The sequence below is a fragment of the Schistocerca piceifrons genome, chromosome 2 (assembly GCF_021461385.2).
Source record: "Schistocerca piceifrons isolate TAMUIC-IGC-003096 chromosome 2, iqSchPice1.1, whole genome shotgun sequence".
Lineage (NCBI taxonomy): Eukaryota > Metazoa > Arthropoda > Insecta > Orthoptera > Acrididae > Schistocerca > Schistocerca piceifrons.
In genome coordinates, this window is record NC_060139.1 from 675,449,157 (window position 1) to 675,471,343 (window position 22,187).

The window sequence follows — 22,187 nt, forward strand, 5'->3', positions numbered from 1 at the left end:
GCAGGTGCTTGTTCAAATTGTTTATTCTACTATGAGTCTAGAACCCAGCACCTTCTGTACAGACATGATACATTTTCGCCTTTACTTTTTTCGATGATATTTATACCGCTACACTCCCTCCAACGATAATTGAAATAACAACATATTTCCCAACATAGGTGGATCTTATAAATTTATTGTTTCACTGTAAACGGAAGTCCTACATAAAAGTTCAGTATGGGTGTAAAGCATATGCACTGATACATGGGAAATCATGGTATTGAGTCAAACAACAGTTACTTTCGTATTAACACTGTCACATACCAGTTCATCGTAAATGCTCACGAATCCTCCTTTGTTTTCGCTGTATGAAGAGACTGCTAGCAGTGAATGCTGATGATGCCAGTCCACACCCAAGTTTATAGCTGCTAAATCGGGGTTTTGTACTTTGTAATCGAAGTATAATGACATTCTCGTGACTGATAAACCTAACAACTTCAAGAAGTAAGCAACTTTTATTTTTAATTAATTATATCACAATACCAAATAATTCTTTCGGAGTTAAATTTTTATGTCACACACTCGTGTTCTGCATTTCAAGTCATGTCTTCGCTATTGGAGAATAAATACGAGAACACCGGTTCACACCAGTCCCAGAGAAACATTCTGTACACGAAATAGTGATATAGTTGTTAAATCTTTCAGCCTCAGTATTTGCGTGACGATCGGAATTCGCGGCTTTGTTACACACGTCAACACAACTGAAACCATGGCAACGGGACTCACAGCCATCTCTATAATAATTCGATAATTGTCAAAATACGACAATCGATTTACATTATGAACAGATTTGCAGTTTTACCACATCGTAAACAATGATAGTATGCCCTTGGTAAAATATTCCGTAGATAAATAGTTCATAATTCAATTACGTGGTTGGGAACTATTCAGGGAGACGTTGTAAAAAAATAAATAAATAAAAGCAGCGGCCTGAAAATAAGGTTCTGAATGTTAGATCTCTAATCGCGGTGGTAGATTGAAGAAGTTGGAAATGCAAATGAAAAGGTTGAAGTTACAAACAGTGGGACTTAGTGAAGTGTGAAGCCAGAAAGAACAGAATTCCAGGTATGGCGGGTCCAGTATTTTCATCACAGAATCAAGTAAGACCACAATCTGTTAGTATGTGGTAGGGGCGTGGCAGGAACATGAAAATAGAAATTATGATGAACTACTATAAACAGCACAATGAAGTGATTATCGTAGCGTAGATAGCCCCCTCCACGATCAACAACAACAGTACATTACTACATTAAAACACACTTGCGAGGTCAGCATAGGACAAGGTACATAAATAAGGAAATGGAGACTGGGAAACTGTAACGATAAGGCTTTGTCGAGAGTTTCAAAGTAAGCATTAGATAATGACTACCACAAACAGAAGGAAAGAATACAATAGACGATTAAAGGATAATTTGAATTATGAAACAGTGAAGAAAGTATTGGAAGAACTATGCAAAATTGGGAAGCTCGGTAGAAATCGTTAAATAACGTGTGAAATATTAAATTTAATTAATAAAATGATATGAATACTGTGAACGAATAATTGAAGATGACAGATATAAGTGCTACTTTGAGATAAATTCACAGCCTGACCAAAAAAGTTAAGTGCACGGAAGACAAGACCGGTTGTCAATATAACTTTGTACAATTACACATCATAGCTGGTATTTAAATAATTAGTGTTGCAATTTTCTGTGTCAGGTTGTACCACCATCACAGAGCTGTAGTATTGTCCATGTTTAATGTTGTTACCTGGTAGGGTATACAGTGGGTTTCAAAAATACTTTTACAACTGAGGGACAGGTTCCATACACCAAAACAAGAAAAAAAGATCAGATAAATATATGACTGAAAATCCTTCATTTTCAGGTTGTTGATGAATCATGAACCATTAATGAACACTCCCCCCCCCCCAGACGACCATGAAACCTTGCTGTATTGGCCCTGAGGAGCAGCAGCAGCCGTTACAGTAGTTGCAGAGGCAACAGTGTGGTTGATTGAGTGATTTGGCCTTGTAATATCTAGTGAAACGGCCATGCTGTGCTGGTACAGTGAATGGCTGAAAGCAAGGGGAAACTACAGCTGTAATTTTTCTGGAGAGTGTGCAGCTCTACTGTATTATTAAATGATGATGGCATCCTTTTGGGTAAAATAATCTGGAGGTAATATTGTGCCCTGTTCGGATTTCTGAGTGGGGACTAATCAGGAGGAAGTTGTTATCAGGAGAAACGAAACTGGCATTCTACAGACCCAAGCATGGAATGCTAGATCCCTTAATCGGGTAGGTGGATTAGAAAATTTAAAAAGATAAGTCGGTGGGTTGAAGTTAGATATATCGAGAATAAGTGAAGGCTGGCAGCAGGAGAAACGGACTTCTGGTCATGCAATTAGAGGGTTATAAATATAAAATAAAATATGGGTGAAGCAGGAATTGGTTTAATAATGAATAAGAAAATAGAAATGCAGGTAAGCTACCATGAACAGCACAGTGAATGCATTACCGTAACCAACATGGACATGAAGTTCACACCCACCACAGTAGTAAAAGTTTATATGTGAAGTAGCTCTGCAGTTTACGAAGGGATTAAATGTATGTAAGATGATGTACAAGAAATTATTCATATAGTTAACAAAAATTTAATTGTCATGTAGGACTGGAATTAGATAGTGGGAAAAGGTAAAGAAGGAAAAATAGTAGGTGAATATGGGATGGATGAAGGAATGATAGAGAAAGTTGCCTGGTAGAGTTTCGCACAGGGCATAATTTAACCATCGCTAACACTTGATTTAAGAATCATGAAAGAAGGCCGTATTTGTGGAAGAGACCTGAAGCCACCAAAAGGTTTCATATTGGCTATATAATGGCAAGACAGAGATTCCAAAAAATGGTTCAAATGACTCTGAGCACTATGGGACTTATCATCTGAGGTCATCTGTCCTCTAGAACTTACAAGGGAACCTCCCCATCGCACCCCCCTCAGATTTAGTTATAAGTTGGCACAGTGGATAGGCCTTGATAAACTGAACACAGATCAATTGAGAAAACAAGAAGAAGTTGTGTGGAACTGTGAAAAACTAAGCAAAATGTACAAACTGAGTAGTGCATGGGCCACATAGGCAACATCAAGAAGAATGTGAGCTCAGGCGCTTCGTGGTCCCGTGGTAGCGTGAGCAGCTGCGGAAGGAGAGGTCCTTGGTTCAAGTCTTCCCTCAAGTGAAAATTTTACTTTCTTTATTTTTGCATAGTTATTATCTGTCCGTTCGTTCATTGACGAGTTACATGAAGAAGCTTCACAACACAAATTTAACGACGGATGGGAGGTGCCGCTGTCGCGCTTGCAAGTGCACTTTTGCGACCGCATCGCAAAACCGTGCGATTAGTAGACGAAAGGAAGTGCCTCTCCAATGGGAACCGAAAACATTTGATCGCAAGGTCATAGGTCAACCGATTCCTCCACAGGAAAACACATCTACATGACACTGGTGACGGCATGTGCGTCACATGACAGGAATATGATGTCGACCCACCTAACTTGTACACTTGGCGAATGGGTAAAAAGATTCTTCTACCTTGCCCGATTTAGGTTTTCTTGTGGATGTGATAATCGCTCCCAAAAAAGTGATGAAAACATAAGAGTTTGTCACATAAACTGAAAATAAAAAATTAAACTTTTCACTCAATGGAAGATTCGAACCAAGGACCTTTCGTTCTGCAGGTGCTCACGTTACCACGAGACCACGGCGCTGGTGCGTTCCTAGTCTCCTTGATGTTGCATATCTTCGCATGAACTACTCAGTTTGTATATTTTTGCTTATTTTTTCACAGTTCCACACAACTTCTTCCTGTTTTCTCAATTGATCTGTGTTCAGTTTTTCTAGGCCTATCCACTGTGCCAACTTATAACTAAATCTGAGGGGGGTGCGATGGGGAGGTTCCCTTGTTAGAACTACTTAAACCTAACTAACCTAAGGACATCACACACATCCATGCCTGAGGCAGGATTCGAACCTGCGACCATAGCGGTCGCGCGGTTCCAGACTGAAACACCTAGAATCGCTTGGCCACTGTGGCCCACACAGAGATTACGACTCAGGTTTTAGATTGTAAGACATTTGCAGGGGCAAATGTGGATTTTGAACACAATTTATTGGTTATGAACTGTAGATTAAAACTGCAGAAATTATAAAAAGATAGGAAATTAAGGAGATGGGGTTGGGATAAGTTAAAAGTACCAGAGGCTGTTGAGAGTTTCAGAGAGAGCATTAGGTGACAATTGACTAGAACAGGGGAAGGAAAGCAGTAGGAGACAAATGGGTAGCTTTGAGAGATGAAATAGTAAAGTCAGAGAGGATCAAATAGGCAAAAAGTCAAGGCCTAGTAGAAATTCCTGGATAACACAGAAGATATTTAATTTAACTGATGAAAGAAGAAAGTATAAATATGCAAGAAATGAAGCACGTGAAATGGAATTCAAACATGCGTACATGTATGACATGAAACTAACATCTGATTGTGTCTTCTGGATGCCTTATTTTTTCTGTCAGGCAGTATATATATAGCGTGTATCTGGAATGAACATAGAAAACGGGAGGGCTGTAGAGTGGGAAAGAACAAGCATATTTCACATAGCAACCCATGTCCAATCCCTTAGCATACTGTACAAGGTGTTGTTGAACAATGTTGCATGCCGTCATGAGGGTAAGCACACAACATGTCATCTGAGCCGCCATTGTGGCAGATCTGCAGGTCAACGATTTCAATGTATTTATGAAAACAATGTAAAAGAGACATCGGGTTGAAGTTTTATGACCTTTATTCGCAAACGCTGTAGTCAACACAGCTACGGATATGCGAGGCAGGACAAAACTACAGGTTTTTCACTTCTTAAGGGGACATGAATGTGTGTGCTACTTTTGGCTGTGAAAATGGCTGTTTGATAGGTGTTGCATAGAGGGCAGCACCTGTGCATGCTGCAGAGTATGGTTTGCCCTGCATCAGATTGTCACCAAATGGGGACACTTGTGTTTGTTATTGTGTGGAATGGACAGGAAATGGAGCGCTATTCTTGGGAGTAAAGGGCAGAGATGCACTGTGCTTATAGGATGGTGGATTAAAATGCTCAAGCTGCCCAAAGTTTGTACCTTTGGCGGTTTACAAACTGTCGAGTGCCACATTCACACGGATTTACTGCCATCCACAGGTTCCTACAAGAGGCAGGTTCACTTTTCCAATGGTATGTTCCCCTAATGGCACATGTGCATTTAAGGCCTACTTCGAAACTTGGTGCATTCATTTTGTGTTGCAGGTGCGAAGACCTGACTGACTTGGTCATGAATGCACAGTTCATACATCAGGCCCTGAAGAGGAGTCCTTAGCACTTCTGGAAAACACACCCTAAACAAACTCGTGGTGTGTTGCATGGGAAAGAGGTGTAAGCCATTCCATAATTTGTCTTGTGTGGCGTGAAGATGATTTGCATCCCTACTGACTTCAGAAGTATATATACTCTCTTATCAAATTTGTTATTAACAAGCAAAGCCAATTCAATAGTAATAGCAGTGTGCATAACTGCAATACTAGGAGAGAGGATGATCTTCACTATTCAAGATTAAATCTAACTTTGGCACAGAAAGGTGTGAATTATACTGCCACTAAAGTCTTTGGTCACTTACCAAATAGTATCAAAATTCTGACAGATAACCAACAAGTATTTAAGAAGAAATTAAAAGAATTTCTGAATGACAACTCCTTCTACTCCATAGAGGAATTTTTAGACATAAATTAAGAAAAAAAATGAAATAAAATAAAAAAGTTGTTATATTAACTTAATTATGTTGTTAAATTAACTTAATTACGTCATGTATTGGAAAATTTGACTTGTTCCACATCATTACGAAATATTGTATTCATGATCCATGGTACTAGTATTAATCTAATCTAATCTCTAATCTAACCCAGACGATTTTTCACATCGAACTGAATTCTGTCAGTGGTTTTTGCAAAAGTGTGTCATTCAAACGGACTTTCTGTATCATGTACTTTTTACAGATGAGTCATTCTTCACACGAGAGGTTATGTTCGACAGCCACAATCAACAGGTGTGGGCATGGGAAAATCCGCACGCCATCTTTGTTCATGGTCACCATGATCGCTTCACTATCATCTTTGATCAGCTTAGTAGGAGCTATCTGGCGGTCCGTACACGTTCCCCTGGCGACTGACTGCAAACAGATACTTAATCATTTTATGAGAAACTCCGCCAGAGTTGTTGGAACATTTTCTACTCAACGTGTGACATTGAATATGGTGCCAACATGATGGTGCATCTGCTCGCTTCAGACGTGCAATAAAAATACATTTGGATGAAATCTTGGTGAGAACTAGGTAGTATGCAGTGGGCCGGTGGCATGGCTTCCACGTTCACCCAATTTGACACCCACTGATTTTTTCGTCTGGGGCCACTTGAAATCTGTTTTGTCTATGAAACACCCATTGCCACTGATGAAAAGCTGACAGCGGGCATTATGGCAGTCTCTGATGCAATTTCCACTTTGCCAGTGTTTTTGAAAGAGCGTGACATCACGCTAGAGTCGTTGTAAGGCGTGCCTTTAAGCAGGAAGGCGTAATTTCAAGTACTTGTTGTAACTATCTTCAATTAAAGGTTATAAAATTTCATCCCAACTTATAATTTACATTAATGCCACAAATGAGCTGAAACCTTTGCCCTGCATGCCTGCTGCCATGATGGTCTGGATTTTATGTTGTGTGCCTACGCTCTTGGCAGTGCACGACACTGTCAATGACGCCTAGCGCTGTTTGCTGAGCGACGCAGACATGGGTTCATACGTGAAATATGAATGTCACGACCCACTCTGCCAGCCCTCTCATTTTCTACACTACTGGCCATTAAAACTGCTACACCACGAAGATGACGTGCTACAGACGCGAAATTTAACCGACAGGAAGAAGATGCTGTGATATGCAAATGATTAGCTTTTCAGAGAATTCACACAAGGTTGGCGCCAGTGGCGACACCTACAACGTGCTGACATGAGGAAAGTTTCCAACATATTTCTCATACACAAACAGCAGTTGACCGGCGTTGCCAGGTGAAACGTTGTTGTGATGCCTCGTGTAAGGAGGAGAAATGCGTACCTTCACGTTTCCGACTTTGGTAAAGGTCAGATTGTAGCCTATCGCGATTGCGATTTATCGTATCGCGACATTGCTGCTCACGTTGGTTGAGATCCAATGACTGTTAGCAGAATATGGAATCGGTGGGTTCAGGAGGGTAATACGGAACGCCGTGCTGGATTCCAAAGGCCTCGTGTCACTAGCAGTCGAGATGACAGGCATCTTATCCGCGTGGCTTTAACGGATCGTGCAGCCACGTTCGATCCCGGAGTCAGTAGATGGGGACGTTTACAAGACAACAACCATCTACACGAAGAGTTCGACGACGTTTGCAACAGCATGGACTATCAGTTCGGAGACCATGGTTGCGGTTACCCTTGACGCTGCATCACAGACGGGAGCTCCTGCGATGGTGTACTCAACGACGGACCTGGGTGCACGAATGGCAAAACGTAATTTTTTCGGATGAATTCAGGTTCTGTGTACAGCATCATGATGGTCGCAGCCGTGTTTGGCGACTTCGCGGTGAACGCATATTGGAAGCGTGTATTCGTCATCGCCATACTGGCGTATCACCCGGTGTTATGGTATGGGGTGCCATTGGTTACACGTCTCGGTCACTTCTTGTTCGCATTGACGGCACTTTGAACAGTGGACGTTACATTTCAGATGTGTTACGACCCGTGGCTCTACCCTTCATTCGATCCCTCCTGAGAAACCCTACATTTCAGCAGGATAACGCACGACCGCATGTTGCAGGTCCTGTACGGGCCTTTCTGGATACAAAAAATGATTGACTGCTGCCTTGCCAGCACATTCTCAAGATCCCTCACCAATTGAAAACGTCTGGTCAATGGTGGCCGAGCAACTGGCTGGTCACAAAACGCCAGTCATTACTCTTGATGAACTGTGGAATCGTATTGAAGCTGCGTGGGCAGCTGTACCTGTACACGCCATCCAAGCTCTGTTTGACTCAACGGCTAGACGTATCAAGGCCGTTATTACGGCCAGAGGTGGTTGTTCTGGGTAATGATTTCTTAGGTTCTATGCACCCAAATTGCGTGAAAATGTAATCACATGTCAGTTCTAGTATAATATATTTGTCCAATGAATACCCGTTTATCGTCTGCATTTCTTCTTGGTGTAGCAATTTTAATGGCCAGTAGTGTACATTCATTTCAGATGCACTTCGTATATTTGCCTTTTGTTGTTCTCTTACAATGAAGGGTTCCCTTTTTTGGCCGCTCTGGTTGTTAGCCACAATCTTTATTGACAATGTCCTGTTCTAGTGTTATTTACATTTGCTAAATCTGGTGGTTTTTCTAGATTTGCCGTTTCGGGTTTCATGATAAGGACTGGATGTGGATATTTTTGGTGATCTTTTCCGCTGTTGTTTCGTTTTGAATGCCATATTTTAGTCCTCACGGTTTGGTTATCACCAGCCCGAAACTTTCTTAGTCGCTACAGCCGCAGGTTAGAATCCTGCTGGGGGGAATGGATGTGTGTGATGTCGTTAGGTTAGTTAGGTTTAAGTAGTTCTAAGTAGTTCTAGTTAGGTTTAAGTAGTTCTAAGTTCTAGGGGACTGATGACCACAACAGTTAAGTCCCATAGTGCTCAGAGCCATTTGAACCAATTTTTGAACCAAACTTTCTTAATGTTTCCTGTGTGGGTGTGTCTGGACACTATCTCCCACCTACCTGGTGTCAATTCACAACATTCAGCTTTTACAGTGACAATGTTACATTCACAGATTATCTGAATTGTAAATTCTGTCATCCACTCCATCGTATGAATTGTTTTATCACTTAGTCACGGTACTATAAGTCATTCACGCTCAATCAGCACTCTTCCTGCTTGGGAATCCGAACAGTCATTTCTTTGCAGGAAGTAGCCAACTTATCAGTCATTCCCAGTGTCTTAAGTTCTATACCAGGACCATACATAGTTTCATAAATAATTTTTATTTTTCGTACTGGGTTACGATCACTTCTGTATCTTCTTTTAGTATACCTTTAAGCATTAGCCTCTGTTCCCATTCAACTGTTCCTTATTTTTTCAGTTGGTAATTTTTGAGTACTCTGTCCACAGTCAAATGTGGAATTTTGACTTCCGTCCCTCAAGCTAAAAAATGATTGAGGAAACCTTCAGTAGAAATAAAAAACTGTTCCTTCCCCCTATTCTCACTTCAAAGTACTTTCTTTTTTACTTGCAGCTTCTGAAAGCCTTCAAATAGTTTTCCTCTTTCTTTGGTTTCACCACAGCCGTATCTGTTCCCACTGTCAATTTAGCTCTTTACCTGCTTCGACTTCAAAGGAATGTAGCTGGGAAGATTTTGGAGAAATGCAGTGTATATGTTTGGAAGCACACCTCAAGATTATAGTGTGACCTGTTATACACTACTGCTCCATATCAAGTGGAATGAAACAATGGCTCTGTGCAATTTTCGTTAAATGTCAGAATAACACAAAAATCTAACAACACATATGGGAATTGATGGATGAAAGGAGACATTATTCCCGTTAATCCCAGTTGAGAAAGTTTAGAGAACCACTTTTCTAAGTAGGTTATACTGAGATGACAAAATTAATGGGTCCCTATATGCACATATACAGATGGCGGTAGTATCGCTTATACTAGATATAAAACGGCAGTGCATTGGCGAGCTGTGATCTGTACCCAGGTAAATCATGTGAAAAGGTTTCCAAAGTGATTATGTCTGCATGATGGGAAGTAACAGACTGAAGCAGAATGGTTGCTGGAGGTAGATGGATGGGACATTCCATTTCGGAAATCGTTAAGAAATTTAGTATTCCCAGATCCACTGTGTCAAGGATGTGTCGAGAGTACTAAATTTCAGATATTACGCCTCAATACAGGCAACGCAGTGGCTGACGGCTATCATTTATCGACCGAGAGCAGCGACGTTTACTTAGAGTTATCTGTGCTAACAGACAAGCGACACTGCCTGAAATAACCGCAGAAATCAACGTTGGACGTACGACGAACGCATCCATTAGAACAGTCAGCGAAATTTGACGTTAATGGGGTATGGTAGCAGACGACTGACGCCAATGCCTTTGTTAACTGCACGACTTCGCCTGCAGCGCCTCCCCTGGGCTCGTGACTATATCGGTTGGACGCTAGAGAACCGACTCGTGGAGATAACATCTTGGACCTACTGATAACAAACAGACCCGAACTTTTCGAATCTGTATGTACAGAACAGGGAATCAGTGATCATAAGGCCGTTGCAGCATCCCTGAATATGGAAGTTAATAGGAATATAAAAAAAGGGAAGAAGGTTTATCTGTTTAGCAAGAGTAATAGAAGGCAGATTTCAGACTACCTAACAGATCAAAACGAAAATTTCTGTTCCGACACTGACAATGTTGAGTGTTTCTGGAAAAAGTTCAAGGCAATCGTAAAATGCGTTTTAGACAGGTACGTGCCGAGTAAAACTGTGAGGGACGGGAAAAACCCACCGTGGTACAACAACAAAGTTAGGAAACTACTGCGAAAGCAAAGAGAGCTCCACTCCAAGTTTAAACGCAGCCAAAACCTCTCAGACAAACTGAAGCTAAACGATGTCAAAGTTAGCGTAAGGAGGGCTATGCGTGAAGCGTTCATTGAATTCGAAAGTAAAATTCTATGTACCGACTTGACAGAAAATCCTAGGAAGTTCTGGTCTTACGTTAAATCAGTAAGTGGCTCGAAACAGCATATCCAGACACTACGGGATGATGATGGCATTGAAACAGAGGATGACACGCGTAAAGCTGAAATACTAAACACCTTTTTCCAAAGCTGTTTCACAGAGGAAGACCGCACTGCAGTTCCTTCTCTAAATCCTCGCACAAACGAAAAAATGGCTGACATCGAAATAAGTGTCCAAGGAATAGAAAAGCAACTGGAATCACTCAATAGAGGAAAGTCCACTGGACCTGACGGGATACCAATTCGATTCTACACAGAGTACGCGAAAGAACTTGCCCCCCTTCTAACAGCCGTGTACCGCAAGTCTCTAGAGGAACGGAGGGTTCCAAATGATTGGAAAAGAGCACAGATAGTCCCAGTCTTCAAGAAGGGTCGTCGAGCAGATGCGCAAAACTATAGACCTATATCTCTTACGTCGATCTCTTGTAGAATTTTAGAACATGTTTTTTGCTCGCGTATCATGTCATTTCTGGAAACCCAGAATCTACTATGTAGGAATCAACATGGATTCCGGAAACAGCGATCGTGTGAGACCCAACTCGCCTTATTTGTTCATGAGACCCAGAAAATATTAGATACAGGCTCCCAGGTAGATGCTATTTTTCTTGACTTCCGGAAGGCGTTCGATACAGTTCCGCACTGTCGCCTGATAAACAAAGTAAGAGCCTACGGAATATCAGACCAGCTGTGTGGCTGGATTGAAGAGTTTTTAGCAAACAGAACAAAGCATGTTGTTATCAATGGAGAGACGTCTACAGACGTTAAAGTAACCTCTGGCGTGCCACAGGGGAGTGTTATGGGACCATTGCTTTTCACAATATATATAAATGACTTAGTAGATAGTGTCGGAAGTTCCATGCGGCTTTTCGCGGATGATGCTGTAGTATACAGAGAAGTTGCTGCATTAGAAAATTGTAGCGAAATACAGGAAGATCTGCAGCGGATAGGCACTTGGTGCAGGGAGTGGCAACTGACCCTTAACATAGACAAATGTAATATATTGCGAATACATAGAAAGAAGGATCCTTTATTGTATGATTATATGATAGCGGAACAAACACTGGTAGCAGTTACTTCTGTAAAATATCTGGGAGTATGCGTATGGAACGATTTGAAGTGGAATGATCATATAAAACTAATTGTTGGTAAGGCGGGTACCAGGTTGAGATTCATTGGGAGAGTGCTTAGAAAATGTAGTCCATCAACAAAGGAGGTGGCTTACAAAACACTCGTTCGACCTATACTTGAGTGTTGCTGATCAGTGTGGGATCCGTACCAGGTCGGGTTGACGGAGGAGATAGAGAAGATCCAAAGAAGAGCGGCGCGTTTCGTCACTGGGTTATTTGGTAACCGTGATAGCGTTACGGAGATGTTTAATAAACTCAAGTGGCAGACTCTGCAAGAGAGGCGCTCTGCATCGCGGTGTAGCTTGCTCGCCAGGTTTCGAGAGGGTGCGTTTCTGGATGAGGTATCGAATATATTGCTTCCCCCTACTTATACTTCCCGAGGAGATCACGAATGTAAAATTAGAGAGATTAGAGCGCGCACGGAGGCTTTCAGACAGTCGTTCTTCCCGCGAACCATACGCGACTGGAACAGGAAAGGGAGGTAATGACAGTGGCACGTAAAGTGCCCTCCGCCACACACCGTTGGGTGGCTTGCGGAGTATCAATGTAGATGTAGATGTAGATGTAGACGATTGGAAAACCGTGGCTTAGTCAGATGAGATCCAATTTCAGCTGATGAAAGCTGATGGTAGGGTTCGAGTGCCACACAGACCCCACGAAGCCGTTGACCCAAATGGTCAACAAGACATTGTGCAAGCTAGCAGTGGCTCCTTAATGTTGTGTAGTGTATTTAAATGGAATGGACTGGGTCCTCTTGTCCAACTGAACTGAAAGTGCTTATGATCGGCTACTTGGAGACCATCTACAGCCATTCCCGGACTTCATGTTCCCAAACAACGATGGAATTTGTATAGATGGCAATGCCTCATGTCACTGGACCACAATTTTCGTGTTTGATTGGAAGAACATTCTGGACAGCTTGAGCGAGTGATTTGGCCACCCAGATCAAAAAAAAAAAAATGTTTCAAATGGCTGTGAGCACTATGGGACTCAACTGCTGAGGTCATTAGTCCCCTAGAACTTAGAACTAGTTAAACCTAACTAACCTAAGGACATCACAAACATCCATGCCCGAGGCAGGATTCGAACCTGCGACCGGAGCGGTCTTGCGGTTCCAGGCTGCAGCGCCTTTAACCGCACGGCCACTTCGGCCGGCCCACCCAGATCTCCTGACACGAATCGTATCGAATATTTATGGGACATAGTCGAGACGTCAGTTCGCATACAAAATCCAGCCCCGGCAATACTTTCGCAATTATGGGCCGCTGTAGAGGCAGCATGGCTCAATATTTCTGCAGGGGACTTCCAACGTTTTGTTGAGTCCATGCCACGTCGAGTTGCTGCACTATACCGGGAAAAAGGAGGTCCGACACGATGTTAGGAAGTATCCCATGGCTTCTTTGGTCTCAGTACATAAGCTGCTTTCGCTGTGTGTCTCAAGCAGGAATCATGAGAATAGGGTAGGATAATTTAAGGTGCGTACGGAAGCTTACACTCATTTTTCCCTTGCTTCGTATGGTAATGGAATAAATAGAGAGTGACTAATTTTTGTGTGAAGGGCCCTCCACCGTGTACTGCCTTCGACAGTCACGCTGGTGCTACATGAGGGGGTACTGTGTCGATATGGGCAGCAGACAGCGATGTGATTGTATGCTTGTGGTCTATTAGACACATGTTATTTTGTCACTGCTTTTGTTTTAATCGTTTCAGTGCAGTCGTGAACCTAACAAGCTGTCGAAGTGAGCTTCGTGAAGTCTACTGATGCTGAGTGTTAGGTGATGCACTGTATATGCACTATTTGATCAAAAATATTCGGACACCTGTTAGTGGACATTAAAAAGCAGTGTGTCTACAATTCGCCTTAATGACAACTTGAACTCTTCTCGGGATACTTTAAGTGTGAAGAATGGCAGCCCAGTCTTTCTCAAATTCCTAAACCAGAGATGGTAGTGATGTTAGACGCTGAGGTCTAGAGTAAAGTCGACGCTGTAACTCATCTAAAATGGTGTTCGATTGGTCTCTAGTCGAGAGAGAGAGAGAGAGAGAGAGAGAGAGAGAGAGAGAGAGAGAGAGACGTTTTAGAAGCGGCCTTAGAAAAGAAAGTGAGAAAGTCGCTGCACTGTTTAGCACTACAGACTAGTGTCTTACCACGCAGAAGTTCTTGATGTAAGTGACGATGATCTTAAGAAGTCTAGCGCCAATTGTTCTGAGAGTTTAGCTAAACCGACAAAAGCAGGAATGCTTCATCAGCAGAAACACAGCAGTTCAGTATCAAATTTTCCACTACACTGCAATAGTCATATTCAGTACTGACATCGATCAACTATTTCTGAACTGGTCAGTCGACACTCTAACGTTACTTTGTAAAGTTTCAGTTTGAGTTCGTACGCAGCTCTGTGAGACAAATCGTGCACCGAAGTTCTCGCACTTCTTTGCAAGGTCGTTCCTAACTCGTCTAGGTCAATTACAAATGGTGTACCGCACGACACAATGACTGAGGAACAAGCGTGGGCATAAACGGTGATCACAGATCTGCTACAGAAATGTTGGTTGCCACACAACAGAGCTTTGTGTTAGGAATGCGAGAGGACGGCGTAAATTATCTTCAATCAGAAACATTATAAAAAAAAAGGTTCAAATGGCTCTGAGCACTATGGGACTTAACTTCTGAGGTCATCAGTCCCCTAGAACTTAGAACTACTTAAACCTAACTAACCTAAGGACATCACACACATCCATGCCCGAGGCAGGATTCGAACCTGCGGCCGTAGCAGTCGCGCGGTTTCAGACTGTAGCGCCTAGAACCGCTCGGCCACCACGGACGGCTCAGAAGAGTGTTCATGGAGTCACTCTGTAGCAATTCTGAACGTGTGGGGTGTCGCATTGTCCTGCTGGAATTGCCCAAGTACGTCGGAATGCACAATGGGCAGGAATGGATGCGTGTGATCAGACAGGATGCTTACGTACGTGTCACCTGTCAGAGTAGTATCTAGATTGACAGTAAAATTTATACAGGGCGGGGCAGAAGTCGCTCGACACTGGGCACTTATTTCAACAAAAGACTGAATTTATGTTTCGTTACATATACAAACGATACTTACAATTACTTTTACGTTCAAACAGGTTTCCGTCTTCATTAATACATCTCTGAAGTTTTTTGGAACACTTCCTGATTCCAGGAAGTTGCCAGGTTCTTTTAGCAAGTGGCAAAACCATATACGAGGCGTGTTTTTTTAAAGTAAGTACCGTTTTGAAATTAGAACGATTTTGAAGTCCTGCCTCCATATACATATGCACCAGCCACTTTGCTCGTATCATCCCAGCTTCTAGAATGCTTGTAGTTTTATGACCGTCCCACCATTTTCACTGAAGCTCAGATTACAGCAGTCTCTCTTAAATGGCTTCCTTTATCCACTTTCAGCTCCCTGGCTGCCTTAAGGACGGCCTATCGAGTGGTCCAGGCGAAATTATTTGCGAGCCAGCGCCATCCTGCTACGACCCTAAGTGGGAAGAGTGGAGTGCCATGGCCCGATGTCCTGCAGGTAAAATTAACAGAGCTCTGCTTTTTTTGCAAAGCCAGGTTGCTGAACACAACATTTATGGCCCACAATCCATCTTTCTTCCTGTTCTCTGTGACTTCCACTATGGCCCCTCAGGTACAAGTTCTCTACAGGCCACACATGTAGTTATATGAAAGTTCTGCATACAATTTCCTCATGTAAAAAAGTCTTATGCCACCCATACCAAAGGTAGAACTGGGGAACGTGGACATCATGATCTAAAATATCAATATTAATCTAACTGATGGTATAGTTAAAGTGGGAGATTGGTGTACCATCTCTCAACTGCAGCTTGTAGACTTGGTGGTAACTGGAGACTGTATACGCCTTGGCCCACTGAAGAGAACTGACCGCTGTAGCTCATTTAATGATTCAACTAATCGGTAACCACACACGTGATGCCCGTGAGTTGGCATTTGTGGTCCCTGTCACACATTGGTACAGTTCGTACAGCCAACCCATACAACTGCCGCACTTTGAGTGTTTCGAGTGTGGTTTATTGATCGTGGTACGATACTCTCTGGACTCGTGAGTTACGTCACCCCATCCCTCCCTCCCCGAATCGATGCACTGTCGTCAGAGAACTATGTGGAGAACGTTGAACGTTGGTGAAGGGGGGGGGGCGGAAGGAGCACTGCTGCTGGATGTACATGAGGAGATCGGGATGGAACTGTGATGGACGGTGCCCACTAGCCTGGATCCAAACATCTGTATTGTGAGCATGTCAAACGTCCACTGGGAAACTGTCAGCAGGTTGCATACCCAGGACAGGTCTTCAGGGATGCCGGGTGAGGCGTCCCTGGTGGTTCCTGAAGGTGGTCAGTGACGGGATGACTTCCGCATGTCCAGGTCCATGGGGGCTGGGTCGTCCATAGATGTGGGGTTCAAGTCCATGTGGGCTGGTAACGGGAAAGATGGCACTGCTGACAAAGGCTGCTTGAAGACATGTGGAGGCTGCTGCACCCTGGAGGTGGGGCAGGTTGGAGGAGACGCCATGAAGCCGGAAGAAGGCCAACTGGGAAGTCTGGTGAAGCCTGGTGTGGTGATCGTCTGGAATCTGTGGACGGAAATTTCTCATCATAAGAAGTGGCCTCAACTGGTTCTGGCGCCGATGACAGATGCGACCGGAAACCAACGTAATGTGCTCTACCTTGATCGGCGACCACAGTGCCCGGCTGCCAGACATGTCACTGATTGTATATGCAGAAGTATACTTTGTCAGACAACGTGAATTTTGTGCGAAACTGCTAAGGAGTGGCACAGTTCAGGGATGCAATAAGCTAAAAATAGTACCATGAGGACGTCCATGTAGAAACTCTGTTAGGGACTTACCATTAGAAGGCAGAGAGCGATAAGAACTGGGGAGCAAGAGAAGAGTGTTCTCTCTGGATTGTTCTCGGCAGAGTTTCGTCATCTGAGTCCAAATGTTCTTACAAAGCGTTCGGCTTTCTCATTGCCTTCTGGTGAAAAAGGAGCCGCAGTCAAATGTTTGATTCCATTGAGGGAACAAAACTGTAGGAACAAATTGAGGTCCATTGTCGGAAACAATCCCTCTAAAAAAAAAATAGTCACCAATGCACGAATGGTGCTCATTGATATTGTAGAACGCATAGGAACACGGAACGGAAATCCACTCTATGCGTGCACTACAATCAGCCATCTCGTCTTCCAGAATGGTCCACAAAAGTGAATATGGATTCGTTCCCAAGGAACAGTTGGGCAAGACCAATTGAAATGCTGTTGCTGAGGCGCTGCAGAATTCTCAGAACACGCGCGACAAAGCACAGTGATGCGTTCAATCTGCTTATCGAGTCCAAACCAAGTACAATGTCGACGAGCCAGCTGGTTGGTCTTGACCAGATGCCAATGTCCCATGTGGAGTTGGAGTAAAACAGAAACTTGACAGTCGCGAGCAGCTAAGACTAGAGTAGGTCGGTTTAGTGAATGAACCAGAATAACACTGTGGTGTATTGACAATGCCTGATGTTGCGGAAAGTAATGGCGAACGACAGGATCCGTGATCTCCGTTCTGTTAGTCGGCCATCCATGCTTAGTTAACTGAGAAAGCTGCTTCAATTTCAGATCGCGTGCGGTGGCTGAAGCGAAGATCCGCGCATCGATCGGGAAGGATTGCAATGTACACTCCTGGAAATGGAAAAAAGAACACATTGACACCGGTGTGTCAGACCCACCATACTTGCTCCGGACACTGCGAGAGGGCTGTACAAGCAATGATCACACGCACGGCACAGCGGACACACCAGGAACCGCGGTGTTGGCCGTCGAATGGCGCTAGCTGCGCAGCATTTGTGCACCGCCGCCGTCAGTGTCAGCCAGTTTGCCGTGGCATACGGAGCTCCATCGCAGTCTTTAACACTGGTAGCATGCCGCGACAGTGTGGACGTGAACCGTATGTGCAGTTGACGGACTTTGAGCGAGGGCGTATAGTGCGCATGCGGGAGGCCGGGTGGACGTACCGCCGAATTGCTCAACATGTGGGGCGTGAGGTCTCCACAGTACATCGATATTGTCGCCAGTGGTCGGCGGAAGGTGCACGTGCCCGTCGACCTGGGACCGGACCGCAGCGACGCACGGATGCACGCCAAGACCGTAGGATCCTACGCAGTGCCGTAGGGGACCGCACCGCCACTTCCCAGCAAATTAGGACACTGTTGCTCCTGGGGTATCGGCGAGGACCATTCGCAACCGTCTCCATGAAGCTGGGCTACGGTCCCGCACACCGTTAGGCCGTCTTCCGCTCACGCCCCAACATCGTGCAGCCCGCCTCCAGTGGTGTCGCGACAGGCGTGAATGGAGGGACGAATGGAGACGTGTCGTCTTCAGCGATGAGAGTCGCTTCTGCCTTGGTGCCAATGATGGTCGTATGCGTGTTTGGCGCCGTGCAGGTGAGCGCCACAATCAGGACTGCATACGACCGAGGCACACAGGGCCAACACCCGGCATCATGGTGTGGGGAGCGATCTCCTACACTGGCCGTACACCACTGGTGATCGTCGAGGGGACACTGAATAGTGCACGGTACATCCAAACCGTCATCGAACCCATCGTTCTACCATTCCTAGACCGGCAAGGGAACTTGCTGTTCCAACAGGACAATGCACGTCCGCATGTATCCCGTGCCACCCAACGTGCTCTAGAAGGTGTAAGTCAACTACTCTGGTCAGCGAGATCTCCGGATCTGTCCCCCATTGAGCATGTTTGGGACTGGATGAAGCGTCGTCTCACGCGGTCTGCACGTCCAGCACGAACGCTGGTCCAACTGAGGCGCCAGGTGGAAATGGCATGGCAAGCCGTTCCACAGGACTACATCCAGCATCTCTACGATCGTCTCCATGGGAGAATAGCAGCCTGCATTGCTGCGAAAGGTGGATATACACTGTACTAGTGCCGACATTGTGCATGCTCTGTTGCCTGTGTCTATGTGCCTGTGGTTCTGTCAGTGTGATCATGTGATGTATCTGACCCCAGGAATGTGTCAATAAAGTTTCCCCTTCCTGGGACAATGAATTCACGGTGTTCTTATTTCAATTTCCAGGAGTGTATGAGGTTCAGAATGGTCCAGTTGACAACAAGAATCTTCCAATGAATAAAAAACGGTTCTTCATTCACTGGAAGACGTGAAAGTGTATCTGCATTTGCATGTTTAATGGAGGGCCTATAGACAGTATCGTAATTGTAATCAGAAACACTCATTGCTCAACGTTGAAGCACTGGCGTAGCTCGCACACTCTTGAATATTAAGCTCATGAAGATAAGTAATTAATTCTATAATAACTGTCAATTAAGTTAATATTACTCCGTAACGAAGTTAATTATAGTCTGTTTTATACGATCTACTGAAGGTTTCGCTCGTTTCAAAGTGCTTATCGAAAAAAATAAAAACCTAACCTGAAGGCCGGTTTCCGCGTACTTTAGACGTAGGTTTACATACAAATTTAAGACATCTCTTTAAGTATTAAGTGAAGAATTTAAGCTGTTTTCATTACACGTATACTCGGGGAATTAAAGGTTTTAAGTTCTATCTTTTATTTCCTTTCAAGTACGTATCGCGCATACACGATCTTTGGCCTAATTTTTCGGATATACAAGTTTTTATTTTTAACGTTTGTTTAACTGCATTACGTTACTATATTAAAAGTATGGTTAACAGAATATTACTGTTATTGCCTAGACAGATTTTGTAAAAATATTGTAAACAACCATGTGCGAGAAGTGTTTGAGCTGCCGTAGGAAAGTCAGTTCTGGGGTTCTGTGCAGCTATTGTGTCAGATGGTTTCATTGGGGTTAATGTAGTGGCATGGGAATCGGCAAGTAAATGGGTCTCTTCCATGGTACTGCAGATTATGTTCCAGGGATAGGACAATAGAGGAACAGAAATGGAAGATTAGAGCCCTTTAGGCTGAACTGGATAGTGCTACGGAGGAACTGAGGAGGTTAAGGGGGGAGAAGGGTAAAGATAGATGGGAAGTGGTAGCAAGGAACAAGGACCGCAGAAAGAGAACAGTATCTGACAGTTTCATCGTTGGCACAAACCATAGATTTGCCTTGCTACTTCAGTCTATTAAGGAAGAGGCTCAAGTAGATGTAAGTGTAGTCAGCACTCAACAGACTTTCATTAGGAAACCAAATGCTGCAAAAAAGTAGAAAGTAGGAGGGAAGTTTTGTTGTTAGGTAGAAGCCATGGAAGAGGTGTGGGCCAGATCTTGCTGGGAAAGTTAGGTGACAGGCACCAGCTCACAGGTACTTTCAAGCCCAGTGCATGTCTTAGCCAATCGATACAGGATGTAGGTTCATTGTGCAAGGGTTTTACAAAGCAGGATCATTTTGTGGTAGTGGGTGGAGTGGGAAACGGTATTGATAGGGATCAGGGCTACAATATTGTGTGTGACCTGGTAAAAATAGCATCTGTAACGAACCATACAAATGTTGGCTTGGTTCCTGCTTTCATGTGGTATGATATGCCCCAACTGAGCAGCTCTGTCAGGAGGGTCAATATGGAGCTAGATCAGCTACTTTGGGCGACTACTTTTTCAGGCATAGGTCTGGTTCCTGTTGATGGTATTGGTAGGTGGGACTTCACAAGACATGGCCTGCATCTCAGTAGAAAATGGAAGGGTAAACTGGCTGGGATGATAGCAAAATGTTTGAGGGGGGGGGGGGCACTGAAACTCATGGGAGTAGTTTTTTAGGCTAAGATCAGTGTCCAGTCATCCTACATTGATTGAAATTAAGGTTAATGAGAAGTTCAGACAGGCAGGTACTAGAGATGTTAAAATATCACAAGATTCTCATAACAGAACAGTGAAAAATAATGTTAGTATCTCACAAGATTCACATAAAAGCACGGTGAAAAATAATGTTAATATATTGCTTCAGAATATCAGGGGATTAGAAAACAAAATAAATGAACTTCCTGTTTGTTTAGAAGATTTCGAAACTGAGGCTGGAATAGATGTACTATGCCTGTCTGAACATCATGTAGTCACAGGTATGAAAATGGTAAATGTAGGTGAATGTTTTCAGCAAATGTAAGTAGAGACACTGTGAAGAGAGGAGGAGTTGCCATATATGTTAAAATCTGTCATAGTGTGAAAAATCTGAAAACTAAAAATTTTTGCATAGAGCAACATATAGAAGTATGTGCATGTGAGCTTAAACTAAATAATGGCACTTTTATAATTGTAGCGGTGTATAGGTCCCCATTGGAAAATTTTCAACTATTTTTGAAAAACTTGGATTCTTTGTTGTGCTATCTGTCAGATAGAGGAAGGCAAATTATTGTTTGTGGGGATTTCAATGCAGATTTTCTGAAAGAGTTCGATAGAAAGTTTGACCTTGAAGTATTATTTGGTTCTTTCAATCTAATATAAGTTACTGATTTTAATACTCGGGTGTTACAGGAAAGCAGCACACTGATAGATAATGGTTTCATAAACCAAGATAAATTTAATCAAATAAAAACTTTTCCTGTTAAGAATGGTCTATCTGATCGTGATGGACAGCTAGTTACAGTACATGATATAGCCCCATACAGTAATGCAAAACTGTCCTCCAATATAGTGCATTCAATTAACGATTTAACAGTTCAAAATTTTAGGGTAAGCTTGCAAAAGTTAGACTGGGATGAGGTGTGCAGGGGCCATGATGCTTATTTAAAATTTTACCCATTTCATTATATCTTTGTGAGTACATTTGAAAACAGTTTCCCTAATAAAACAGTGAAATATAATTAAAAGAAATCCTGTAAAAAGCCATGGCTTACTAAAGTGTTTAAAATATCTAGTAAACAGAAAAGGGAGAAGGAGATTAGTGTTTAACGTCCCGTCGACAACGTGGTCGTTAGAGACGGTGCAAAAGCTCGGACACTGACAATGTTGAGTGTTTATGGAAAAAGTTCAAGGCAATCGTAAAATGCGTTTTAGACAGGTACGTGCTCAGTAAAACTGTGAGGGACGGGAAAAACCCACCGTGGTACAACAACAAAGTTAGGAAACTACTGCGAAAGCAAAGAGAGCTTCACTCCAAGTTTAAACACAGCCAAAACCTCTCAGACAAACAGAAGCTAAACGATGTCAAAGTTGGCGTAAGGA

The 22,187-nt window shown here is 43.4% G+C and overlaps 1 protein-coding gene across 1 annotated transcript in view; it reads right to left on the minus strand.

The window, feature by feature from the left end:
* The window catches only part of LOC124776511 (intraflagellar transport protein 140 homolog), a 249,038-nt gene extending 248,297 nt beyond the window's left edge, over nucleotides 1-741 (minus strand). Inside the window, exon 1 of the mRNA XM_047251534.1 lies at nucleotides 304-741. Coding sequence (XP_047107490.1) covers nucleotides 304-450 — 147 coding nt within the window. The 5' untranslated portion in view covers nucleotides 451-741. The remainder of the gene's footprint in view (nucleotides 1-303) is intronic.
* Nucleotides 742-22,187: the final 21,446 nt, after the last annotated feature.